This window comes from Phycodurus eques, chromosome 2 (assembly GCF_024500275.1).
Source record: "Phycodurus eques isolate BA_2022a chromosome 2, UOR_Pequ_1.1, whole genome shotgun sequence".
NCBI lineage: Eukaryota > Metazoa > Chordata > Actinopteri > Syngnathiformes > Syngnathidae > Phycodurus > Phycodurus eques.
Window position 1 is genome coordinate 9,958,963 of NC_084526.1, and position 13,422 is coordinate 9,972,384.

A 13,422-nucleotide genomic window follows, 5' to 3' on the forward strand; every position below is an offset into this window, starting at 1 on the left:
CAATGTTGAGAATGAATTGTTTAAAGGGTACTGTGGTGGGAACAATAGAACAGAGTCCATCCATACATCTATTTTCTACAGCACTTGTCCTCATGAACCAATTTGAACGTAAAATAAATGTGTTGGTCTTCATGAAATTATCTGCCAAAATTATACGTTACAAAAATGAACCTGCTGTCAACAGAAAAAAAAAAAGGAAAAATCCAGAAAAAGTGTGCTTTTCAGTAAAGGTTAGAATAATTATAAATCAAAAGGTTTATTTGATCTTGACATTTCGTCAGAACTGGATACTTGGCATCTTGGCAACAAGTTTGTTTAGGTTTGGGGTAAGGTCCTGTGTTGTAAAAATTCTTACGAATGCAGGTGTTCATCAGTGAGGCAATACAAAGAGAGGATCTTATATATCAATATTCAAAGTACCTCACAAAAGTCAGTTACTGATAGTGTGTTTTACATTATATGTATTTCATGTCAAGTAAAAGTCCCCGCAAAGAAAGTCCAAGGTCGATTTTTGGTACTCGATCGCTATAGGGGGCAGTTTTACTCCAGAAAAAAATCCATAGTGTTAATGTGTATGTAGAGGTGCTGCTGTATCAAAATGAGTTGTTTTCCCTCAGAAATTAGGCTCATGATATGTTTATTCCAATCCATTCCTCTTTTGCTGTTGCTCAACATTTAAATACCCTTTATTAGATTTTGATGATTCAGTAGACTTTCCCAAAAAGTGTTGTGCTTCCATTGCAGAAATATGGGAATGAAATTGTGTTAAAATGTGCAAAACTGTGAAATTTCTCTTGCCTGGCCGGGAACTTAGAACCCCGAGACCTCTGATCCCCCTGATTGCGGGTAGACAATATTTCGCTAAGGTAGCTGTTGTGCGGTATAATGGGATTGTAGCATGATTTGCTGAGATCGATTCAATGCCCTGAGAATGATTTGCTTTAGTTACAATTATTACGTTTGACCGTGTGATCATGCCTAGTTAATGTGTTATTTTGTGGCGTGTCTCTAGCTGTGTGCAGTTCAATTATTTCTACTTTTAGTAGTGATGAGTCTGGCACTATAGGTTAAAAGGTTAGTGTTATTCATGACACTCTGGTCTCTTGCAGCATCAAGGAAGCACGTGTAGTTGTGTCAAATATAAAATAATTGTCTGTGAAAATAGCAAAGACACCTAATGTTGATAGTCTTTTATGATTACTATGCGGGCCTGCTCCACGCTGATTATGAAATTGATCTGTAGCCTGGGTGTTTTTGCGTGCAAAGCTAGATGTGGTTGGGAGTTTAACATGCATGGTTTAGAGTCTTGTAAGTTTCTGAATGTGGAAGAAAGCCAGCAGAAAACCCAAGCAAACACGAGAAAACATGCAAACTCCGGACACGTGGGCCTGAGCCAAGATTTGAACCTTTATTCTCTCCACTGCGGTGCAGTTGTGTTTACCAAGAGGTCATCCTGTTGCCCTGGATCATCATTGATTTCATAAGGAACAACTTGGAATCAGAATTATCAGAATCATCTTTATTTGCCAAGTATGTCCAAAAGACACACAAGGAATTTGTCTCCGGTAGTTGGAGCTGCTCTAGTACGACAACAGACAGTCAATTGACAGAGAACACTTTTGTCAATTGACAGAGAAAACATTGAGAAAAACAGTCACTGAGCAATAAAGCGTTGCTAGTCTGTGGTCATTCACCTCAATGTCTGCATTAGATACAATTTGACTTAATATGTCCTGACTTGTGATGACAGCGATGAAGTAAATGATCCATGAATTAAAGTGACCAAATGTGTAAATTTAGAGGCCCACACACTTGCGTGCACACACACACATACACACACGTACGCACGCACGCACACACACACACACACGCACACACACACACACACATTGATATGTATTCCAAAAAAGGTAGCAGTGATTAGACACCTAATGAGTTACGCCTGTGAGCAGTCAAGCATGCCTCAGACTTAAACAAAATAATTATCTTCTTGATACTGATGAATTCAGTGACTGACATGCACGCACACACTCTGTGTCCTCTCTTCTCCTGAAGTTCAGTATTCCTAACAACTACCTTAAAGATAACTATTTCCCCTTCCACGTTTTAAACATATTCTCACAAAAATGTAAATGTATATTTATTAACTCCATCCAGCCATCCATTTTCCTCCACTTATCCAAGATCGGGTCGCGGGGGCAGGAGACTCAGAATCAGAATCAGAATCATCTTTATTTGCCAGGTATGTCCAAAACACACAAGGAATTTGTCTCCGGTAGTGTGAGCCGCTCTAGTACAACAGACAGTCAATTTACAGAACACTTTGGAGACATAAAGACATTGACAAAAACAATTGTGCAAAAAGATGCAGAGTCCTCCAGCACTTAGAGCAGTTCGAATGACTAATATTGCAATAGTCCGGTGCAATTGTCCGGTGCAATGACCATTGTGCAAAGGGCGCTGAGACTTCAAGGAGTGTATGCGGTTTAAAGTGACGAGTAGTGCGATCATCTGGGACAATGTTGGTTGTGCAAATGTTACAGATACTCCTCAATCAGTGTGCAAATGGAGCAGATTCTTCTCTGGCATGAGTGGCCAGTATATGCAAATAGTGCAGCATGGCGAGACAACCACAGTGAGTGCACGAGTAATACATAATTGGCCCCACAGAAATGTAACAACGAACTCAAGTCAAAAAATTGCCAGCTTGTTGTAATGGAATTATAGGTTAGCTGTTTAAGAAGTTGATTGCAAGAGGGAAGAAGCTGTTGGAACGTCTACTAGTTCTAGTTTGCATTGATCGGTAGCGCCTACCTGAGGGAAGGAGCTGGAAGAGCTGGTGACCGGGGTGCGGAGGGTCCGAGAGGATTTTGCACGCCCTTGTCTTAGTTCTGGCAGCGTGCAAGTCCTCAAGGGTGGGTAGGGGGGTACCGACAATCCTTTCAGCAGTTTCGATTGTCCGTTGCAGTCGGAGTTTGTCCTTTTTTGTAGCAGCACCAAACCAGACTGTGATGGAAGAACACAGGACCGATTCGATGACCGCTATGTAGAACTGTCTCAGCAGCTCCGGTGGCAGGCCGTGCTTTCTCAGAAGCCGCAGGAAGTACATCCTCTGCTGGGCCTTTTTGAGGACGAAGTTGATGTTGGTCGCCCACTTCAGGAGGGAAGCCCAGACTTTCCTCTTCCCAGCCACTTCCTCCAGCTCTTCTGTGGGGATCCTGAGGCGTTCCCAGGTCAGCCGAGAGACATAGTCTCTCCAGCGGGTCTTGGGTCGTCCCCGGGATCTCCTCCCGGTGGGACGTGCCCGGAACACCTCAACGGGGAGACGTCCGGGAGGCATCCTAATCAGATGCCCCAGCCACCTCATCTGGCTCCTCTCGATGTGGAGCAGCAGCGGCTCTACTCTGAGCCCATCTCGGATGACCGAGCTTCTCATCCTCTCTCTAAGGGAGAGCCCTGACACCCTGCAGAGGAAACTCATTTCGGCCGCTTGTATCCGGGATCATGTCCTTTCCATCACAACCCACAGCTCGTGACCTTAGGTGAGGGTAGGAATGTAGATCGACCGGTAAATCGAGAGCTTCGCCTTTCGGCTTAGCTCCTTCTTCACCACAACGGACTGATACAAAGTCCGCATCACTGGGACTGAACAGCCCGTATCAGGGAGTTCGGCAGCCCATACTCCTGAAGCACCTCCACAGCAGAGGTCTACTAATTAGAGTCACAACTAGGAAATCCTATGGCAACATAATTTCCTAAAACACTGTCAAATCACCGCAATTGCAGAACTGAGCAGAAGCGGACAAAACGGCAACGACCAGGCAGTGCTACTTATTGACTAGTTAAACATTAAGGTGTTAACCAACATAGAGGTAACAAAAACGAACACACACTTCAATAGCATCATTTGGCTCAGTCTTTACACGGTAAAGATGAAATAAGTCATGTGGAATAATAGTGAGGGAGGACAAGGGACAATGACATTCAGAGGAAAGAAAAGAGAGGTCGACAGAAAGATGATTGTTATTCATCTTAATACATGTTAATTTCCTCTCTTTGAATACTTTATTATCTCCTCTGGCCCTTTCAGCACTGTCTTTCTCAAACGGATCACATAAGGACCCAGGGAGCATTTCTTCCTGGGCAACACACTTCACCGCTTTAGAAAATGCATTTAATCATCAGGAAAAGTAATTTTGATTATCCCCACAGAGGATTTGTTGCACAATATTATCATAACTATGACATTATTTGCAATGTAAGATTACCTCGGGTAATTTATTTTTAAAAAGTCATAAAATTAGGGCAAAAATTGTGCCATGAATGTGTTTTCCTGGCATCTTAAACATATGTATTGCTAAAATTTAATGGTTTGTACATGCAACAACTATGAACAAAATTCCATGGAAATCAGTGGTGAAGTTTTGTCGTAATACTGTTAACTAAGACACAATCCAACCACCAGGGGTCAAAACAATGCCTCTTGCCTTTGCCTTTCACAAAGTTAACAAAGCTTAAATGAATTTTGTTGAAATAACTACAGCCCTCCCCTCAATGTGATCTTCAAGAGTCGTGACCTTGAATATCTATCAAGTCACAGTGGTAGCTTCCAGATTAGTTTGTGGATGCTGCTCATTGAGCCAATCTCCATCATGGCTGAGAGGACATTCATTTGTTCTGGAAATTCATGTGCTCGTTGCAAATTGTTATAAATTATGATTGGGAGGGGAACACTAAGCTAATTGTATTATCTTTTAAGCTTCGAGCACATCCTGGCGCTACTTCTTCCTTCCTCCCACTTGTTTTAACCGCCACGTCCACTTCCCGTTCCATCCATCCATCCATTTTCTGAGCCGCTTACCCTCACAATGGTCGCGGGAATGCTGGAGCCTATCCCAGCTATCATCGAGCAGGAGGCGGGGTACACCATGAACTGGTTGCCAGCCAATCGCAGGGCACATATAAACATACAACCATTCGCACTCACATTCACACCTACGGGCAATTTAGATTCTTCAATTAACCTACCATGGATGTTTTTGGGATGTGCGAGGAAACCGGAGTGCCCGGAGAAAACCCACGCGGGCACTGGGAGAACATGCAAACTCCACACAGGCAGTGTCAGGGATTGAACCCCGGACCTCAGAACTGTGAGGCAGACGCTCTAACCAGTCGTCCACTGTGCCGCCCACTTCCCGTTCCCTTGCACAAAAACCTAATAACGGAACCTTTGCATCATAACTACAATTTACTCTGCAAACATTTTACAGATACAGTGCTCTCAAACCTCAAAAAAACAAAAAACATGCTGCCAGATTTACAGTAACAGTCAAAGTGAATTAAAAATGTGGCAGTACACTGTGTGCACCTTCTGCTGCTTTGTTGACAATTGAAAAAAAAAAACATTTATTCACAATTAAGTCATATTAATCAAACCCATCACACTAGCATCTGTGATGTTAGCAAAATAAACTGTAATGACAGCCAAGAGCCAGATACAACTCAGAAGTCAATGCCAGGCGTGAGTTACTGTACAAACCGCTGACTATTCTATATTCAGTATATATTGTAGGTGTGCGACTACAGTACTCTCATGCTACAGTGTTGTGAATAAGTATAATAATTATCATTTAACTGCATTTAGTGTTTGCTACTATTACTTCACTCATTTGGTCAGTAACTATCTCGATCCTTCTGTTTGTCTCTGTCTTTGTCTCTTCCGGTGTGTATATCAACAGTGACACTGTAAATGTCAGTAGCTGCGGTATTTTATAATCTGTCACTACAGCACATTCCTAATTTGTTGTTATACCGAGGTAATATACAGTACATCATTAATCATAACCAAGGCAACACATACGCAGACAGTTTTAAACGTCTGAAGCTAGGATGGGCAGAAGAATTGTATTAATTAGTGTTGCACTGTTAAGAATTGTGATGATTTCAACACATTGTTCCTACAGAGCAGGGCTGTCAAAGTTAATCGCACAGAAGGCCAAAACTCAAAGCAAACATTGGGCTCTATTATTGTTGACAGCGTAGCTGCAGTTGACCGTAAAAAGTGGCGTATCTTTATTTTCGTGCAAGCGCAAAACTTGCTGCGTGTTTTTGCCAATTTGGCAGATAGGTCTGTGCCAAGCTGGGCATATCAGCACAGCGAGGGTGTGCCTTCGGAGATGTGCTTGGCCAAGTGAGAAAGTATTTGGCCATCTTTTCTTGGCAACAAGTTCTTTTATGATTGGGGTAAGATTCTATGTTGTAGAGATGTGGATTACAGGTGTCCATCAGTGAGGGGACACCAGAAAAGCCACACAGACCAGTACCTGCTGTTTGACTCCAATCACCCACAAGAACACATGCAATAGGGCTTATCAAAACCCTCGACGACAGAGCAGAGAAAATCCCTACAACCGACAATGGAACACAGATGGAGCAAACACACATAAGGAAGGCTCTTACTAACTGTGGGAATCCGAACTGGACCTTTGTCAAATCCAGAAGTTGGAGGAAGGGCAATTGCAGCCATGCCTGAGCATAGAAATGTGGTAGTCCCTTTTTTGGCTGGTTCATCAGAGAAACTCAGAAGGATTTTCTCAAACAATAACATACAGATGCATTTCACAACCACAAACGCCCTCAGAGAAAAGCTGGGTCACCCCTAGGACAAAATCCAGAGAAGCAAACTCACCAATATCGTTCATGCAGTGCAGTATAACAAGGAAAGCAAAGACGTCTACATTGGAGAGACCAAGCAACCCTGATAATAATACATGGTACGACATAGTAGAGCAGCTTCTTTGCATGTGAAGTCGGTAGTTCATTTTCATCTCGAAAGACGGGACAATCCTTTGAGAACAACAATGTCCAAATCCTGGATAGAAAGGGCCGCTGGTTCGAAAGAAGTGTGAAAGAACCCATTTATGTCAAAAACAAAAAGGCCCTCTCTAAATGGCAGAGGAGGTTTGCACCAACACCTATCATCTGCTTACAACATATTGACCTTTCTCTCCCAAAGATTGGCTCATTCCATTGGAAGAGTGGCCACTAACGAGATGTTTTGCCACCAGGCAGGGGAACAACCAGTTGGAATGCAAAGTTCACCATTCAGGCAGATGAAAAACTGCAGAACCAGCGACACTTGGCAACAACAAACAGGAACAACCCTATTGTGACCACTCCCAGGGGACACATCGACCACAAATAGGGAGACTAAACATTTAGAATTTCCTTGTATGAAGTAGTTGGCTGAACACTTAGCCTCGTTTGGCTCATCTACTGTATACTTCCAGCCTCTTTCTTTTGTATTTTATAAATGAGCTCAATTCCATTTTGCTCTCATTTTGTGTTCCCCGTTTCTACTTAGACTATGTTGAGGTGGCTAAGAAGAAAAAAAGAAGGCGGGATATGCAGATGCTAAACGAGTGGTGCAGAAGATGGAGGGATGGGTGGAGAATAAAGGAGGCATAAAGAGAAAATGAGGCAAGTACATTGTAATGGGAACAGGGACGGAACAAGTAGAGAGCGGGGACAGGAGAAAAGAGATGGGATATGTGATCAGACATGAAGAGAAGATAATAGTGTCAGGGAAACTGGAAAGACTTGAGATGTACGGAAGCTCTATGAATTATTCATGCAGATACAACAATGACTCAACAACAAAGCTGCTTTCACAAAATTGTGGATGTGTGGTGACCTTGAGCTCAGCAATTGAGAATCATAAGGAAGCCCAAACAACACTTCAACTGGCTCTGCACTAGAGTCTAGGTCTAGTGACTAGACCATACTGATGTGTGGGTAGTACAGTCCAGTGTTGTACAGTATATCTTTATGAATACTACTTTCATCAACATTTTTTAGAATGCTTATTCAAACCCAAAAGTTCACCTATTGTTTATATAATTCTCTTGTATAAATTTACATCGCCGCCTCCCGCCCAAAGATGGCTGGGATAGGCTCCAGTAGCCTGCGACCCTAGTGAGGATAAGTGGTAAAGAAAATGGATGGATGGATGGATGGACAGATGAATTTACATTCATCAGTTACAAAATACCAAGTACCTCTCTCGTGTAAGAGAACCCACATTTAAAAAAAAACAACACAAAACAAACAAACAAAAATTCTAAAAACCCTCTTGGTGTGATGAAGTGCAGTTCTATAACCACCATCAAAATATTTCTCCTATATGATTTTTTATTTTTATTTTTTGTAGTTAGCAGGTTTACAGAAAAGGATTTTACCTTCAGGTGTATTCAGGTGGATACTTGTGAAGGCGTGCAGGTTGGCGTTGATCAAGTACAGTCGACTCGACGATATTATATCGCGACCAACGCGGCATCGGTGTTTATCTATGACATCATGCAGCGAGTGCTCAGACAGTACGACTGTATTGGCTTACAATTCAGTCATGTCGGCTCCCGATGGAAAGTAAACAGCGAGCATGAACACTTAACTACTTTGGGAGAGAAAAGGATCTGCACTTTTCCTTCAAAACTTCAATGTCCGTCAAGGAGTACTTCTCTTTCAGTGTTGCTAACTCTGCCATCCAAAGCAAATGTGCCAGTTTGTGTGTATTCCTCTAACTTCAATGGTGTATCGCAACACTTGGGACTAATTTGATGATTCAAAAGTGACTCCAGTTCGTCTGATCAAGAACAACAGCAAAAAGTGGAGGTGTGAAACCGACGACATGCATTGCCCCTTCGAGACCTTCCCTCTTGAATCCTATCATACTGTTTTTTCTCTGACCAACGGTGTGACACTTCCTGCATTATGTGTATTGATATGAACGAATTTTCATATAGGAAAGTAGAAAAATCAGTGTTTGAAATCTACTCTTGGCCAGTCCTTCAAGATGCTGCATGCTTCCATGTAGAATTGTCTGAAATCTGTGCAAAGATAAACTGTGCCAGTAACTTTGTCTTCAAGTATTTGTTTCAGCTATTCTCTGACTGAACAAGTAATTTTTTCCACACCACCACTAAATCCATGAAATTAATGAATGGCAACTAATACAAGTCAATAAAAATTATCCTGAATAAAAGAGAAATCCCAAACTGTCTCTTTTGAAACTGTCCCCTACTTGAGCATAAAGCTCAACCAGCGGACATGGGTGTTGTATAATCCCTTTACGAGTACTTTAACTAGCCTGATAGTGAACACACGCTAGGGCACTTGATTGTAGGGACAAGTCAGTTTAAAACTAATCAAATTATGCGGCAATACTTAGAAGAAACAAGTGGCAATGTCTCCCAAGCTGATAACTACAACTATCAGCAAGAGTCCAGTTTCATGCACTTCACCCTGTCAGACACCTCAAGATAACATTATCGTAGCTGTAGCTAAAACCAAGGCCACCCAAAGACGCTGATGCTTCTGTGGTATTTCGTGCAAGAATAAGCCTGGTGGCTGCACCTCACAGTCCTGTCAACTAAGAAGGAGATTCTCTTTGACACCCCAATAACACCCCAGGATGTCTTTGGCACAGCTGTCATGTCAATGCAAAAGATGTGTGAGGACAAAGAGAAGGAGGATGAAGCCCCGAAGTTGTGTTCACCAAGAAAGTCATCCATCATCTCCCCTTCAGCTCAACTCCAAACTTTCGCCTGGGCTGTGGTCTTTCCATCTTTAAACCATCAGCATCTCCACACTGCCCCAAAACATGCATATCCTTGGTCAGTCTTACCCTCCTCCTACTCCCTGCATCAGTGGCCAATAAAAGTTAGGAGTTTTCTGTTAAGGATATGAATGACACTTGTCAATGTCTTTGTCTCAAAAGTGTTCCCTGTCAATTGACTGTCTGTTGTCGTACTAGAGCGGCTCCATCTAACCGGAGTCAAATTCCTTATGTGTTTTTTGGACATACTTGGCAAATAAAGATGATTCTGATTCTGACACATACAGTAAATTGCAGTTCAGTACACAACGATTACCTTGTTCAGCAGGAGAAAGACAATACTGGCTTTAAACATGGTTGCCCACAAAACCCACAGCTCTCACAATGTTTCTGTCATCAACGGATTCTGTTTTCCTCGAGCTACCTGTTGGTTACATCTCTTGAGTAGTACCCTAGTGGTTTCTTTCTTTGGGGTATTCCAAATGGTTGTTTTACTATGGCTAATGTTCACTCTGAATGATTTTCCATCTTTCATTCCATTAAAAATTGCTTGTTTTTTCACTGATATATAGCTCTCTAATTTTAACATTAGCCTTCAAAGGCAAAACCCAAATTGGAAACTGAACATAGAAATTCAGTGTTATCTATTGTTTAAATCATAGGACACATTTAAGCAAAAACAGACATCCCCATTGCATGCTCCAATACTTTTGCTCACTTGAAAAATGAGTTCAAACAAAAAGTGTCATCTTCAAAGTTGTGTATCAAATCCAGATGTAAATAAAAATGGATACCTTTTTTCATATTAATTGTTTGATTTCAAACCCAAATGTTCTCAGTCAACAGTAAAAATATAGGAATTGGCCTCACACACAAGACATTTGGAGAGGCGTGTATGTGAGGCATTTCAGCATTTATTATTGAGGGCTATAAGGATGGTGAAGATGGGGAAAAGACTCACCCTTGCAGAATCCAGTGCAGTGATTACCCAGACACAGTGGGCATTGTTCTCATACTGGACAGGGTAGTTAGGCGATGTTATGATCCCTCTGGGCCCCCTTAAGTTGCTACCACAGGTACGGGCTAGAGGCAAAAGACAGTAAACAGACAGTCAATCGTTTTCAAAAAATAAAGAGTTATAGGATTGGCATCAGCCGTAAAAACTGTGCCAAAATAATTATGCGAGTGACCTGCTGTGGCGACCCCTGATGAGGAAAAGCTGAAAGTCACTTCTTCTTCTTCTTGTACTAGTAGCAATAATTATAATCACTGATAATAATGAAAATAATAATGACTGGAATCAAGAAGGAAATAAATAAATAAATAAAACCTGGTCATACTATACATGAGTGTTTTACCATTATTGATGATGATGATAATTGGCCGTATCAATGTTTCATCTGGCCAACATTTGTTTTGAAACCCATCCATCCATCCATTTTCTGAGCCGCTTCTCCTCACTAGGGTCGCGGGCGTGCTGGAGCCTATCCCAGCTGTCATCGGGCAGGAGGCGGGGTTCACCCTGAACTGGTTGCCAGCCAATCGCAGGGCACATACAAACAAACAAACAACCATTCGCACTCACAGCCGTGCCTACGGGCAATTTAGAGTCTCCAATTAATGCATGTTTTTGGGATGTGGGAGGAAACCGGAGTGCCCGGAGAAAACCCACGCAGGCACGGGGAGAACATGCAAACTCCACACAGGCGGGGCCGGGGATTGAACCCGGGTCCACAGAACTGTGAGGCTGACGCTCTATTATATATTATATAAAAAAGTGTTACATCCATTTACATCACTCATTTCAAGTTTTTTCATATTTTTCAAAAGAAGACTATTTACAGTTGTTGAAGTTATAGCCATTTCTGGGGGGTGGGGGGGTTAAAGTATGCCCAAAGAATCCCAAGGAGTTGCATAAAAGCAAGGAACAACTAGTCTTTAACAGAGACAGCCTAAGAGACATTTAGCAGTGAAAAGAGGCTGAAAGAAGAAAAAGGTAAGAGGAAGTGCGTGATGTAGAAAGGGCAGAAAGGTTAGCAAGAGAAAGAAAAAGGACTGAAAGAGAGGAGGATGTCAGGATGACTGCACTGCCTGTTAATTAGAAAAGGGCCGAAACTCGCTGTGGTGAATGTATACGCACGCACACGCACACACATACACACATTAATGGCTATTCATTCCACAGATCAGCTTCTAATTAACAGTTAGGTCTCAGAGGAGAATAGGCAATGCTCATGGGCTGCAGTCCCTGGAGAGGGCCAACACCAGACCAGACACACTCAGTGGAGCAGTTACAATACGATCATTTTGTATGCTTGTGTCAGCGCATCAAAGCACACAAAACTTTCTGACTCGAAAGTTCAAGAGACGATCCGTCCCTGTTGACAAAACATGCCAATTAATGACGGGCTGTGTTCTTGTGCTGATTGGGTTGAAGAAAACTGAGTACGGTGTGGCTTACTGTCAACATAAACTTTGCAGAGGGGCGCCCACTGTTAAATTCCCATTTGCAACAACTTCTGTCATTCATGATGGATCCGAAGAGGTGCATATTAAGACGTGCGTGTGTATTGTCCTCGCTGTATTAAACATGTGGCTGAATAATAATAATAATAATAATCATAATAATTGAGAGAAACAAACTCATAATACTGTATATAGCACATGTGCTTGTCACAGAGAGGCATTACTAAATTCGTCAATGAAATTCTAGCATGTTAAAATGGCAATTATGTGCTTTGTCTTGTTTTGGTGAAAGTAAGAGAGATACTGTAACAGATTTCAATTCCGAGACAGTAATATTGCAATTCAGTGAACCCTGCCATAGTGCGGTTCATCGTTCGGCCCTTGTAATAAGGGGTTTAAAATGATGAGTATTGTTGCACGCTCTGTACCGTATTGGAGCCGTACAATTCTAAGTTAATGATTATTTGCTAAAAACAATCACGTTTATCAGTTTGATCATTAAATATCTTGTATTTATAGTGTATTCAATTAAATATAGGTTGAACATGATTGTATCATTGTATTCTGTTTTTATTTATGTTTAACACAACGCAGATTTTCACCGATCACGAGCGGGTTTGAAGCATATCGCCCACAATAAACAGGGGTTCACTTTACAGTATATCTGATTACTTTCAAACGGCAGTACACAAAAGTTGTAACCCATGTAACATTTTATTTTGGTGGTAATTTGCCCAAGGCTCCTAGTGTAATATCTATTACAAGTTTAGAATGGTATTTTTGAAGGGAAAAAAAACATTCTGCATTCTTTCATATCGGTCCACATCTCACTCGCCCTCCAGCTCTTTGTCTCCTCCTGACATGAGTGGCCAGTATCATGAGGGCGGGCGGGTCTCTGCAGTCACACACTGACTTCTCGATACAAACCAGACCCCCAAACACACACAAACACAGACAGTGTAATACAATGTGACAGGGATCTTACAGTATGTGTCTGAGCACAGGCACGGCCTGTCCGTCAAACATACACACATACACACACACACGGCTCAAGGCAAGTTCTGCTGCAGAGGTGTGTGACACGATCGTTTGCTGTCAATGTAGGCGTGTGTATCTGTTTGTGTGTGTATTCTGTTTTGTGTATGCCGGCTGTCTCCCTTTCCATTGTGGAGCAATAAAGGCAAGTGGGTATTGTCAGTAACTACGTGGGCAGTGAGAGCCCCTGCATCATTGCTTTGACACTCACACAGCAACCGGTCGTGCAATCATCAACACACAACATATCATATTTTTCTGATACTGGCAAAGCAAATAGTAACAATACGCCAATGTCAGTCTCACAA

General features: G+C 42.1%; 1 protein-coding gene across 3 annotated transcripts in view; it reads right to left on the bottom strand.

Annotated features, from left to right (window-relative positions):
- The window catches only part of LOC133396537 (CUB and sushi domain-containing protein 1-like), a 620,476-nt gene that overhangs the window by 191,711 nt on the left and 415,343 nt on the right, over positions 1 to 13,422 (bottom strand). For 2 of the 3 annotated variants that reach the window (XM_061666524.1, XM_061666517.1), the window contains exon 11: positions 10,575 to 10,696. In XM_061666524.1, the coding sequence (XP_061522508.1) occupies positions 10,575 to 10,696 (122 nt within the window). Of the gene's footprint in view, positions 1 to 10,574; positions 10,697 to 13,422 lie in introns of those variants that run through there. The other variant, XM_061666531.1, reaches the window with a different exon arrangement.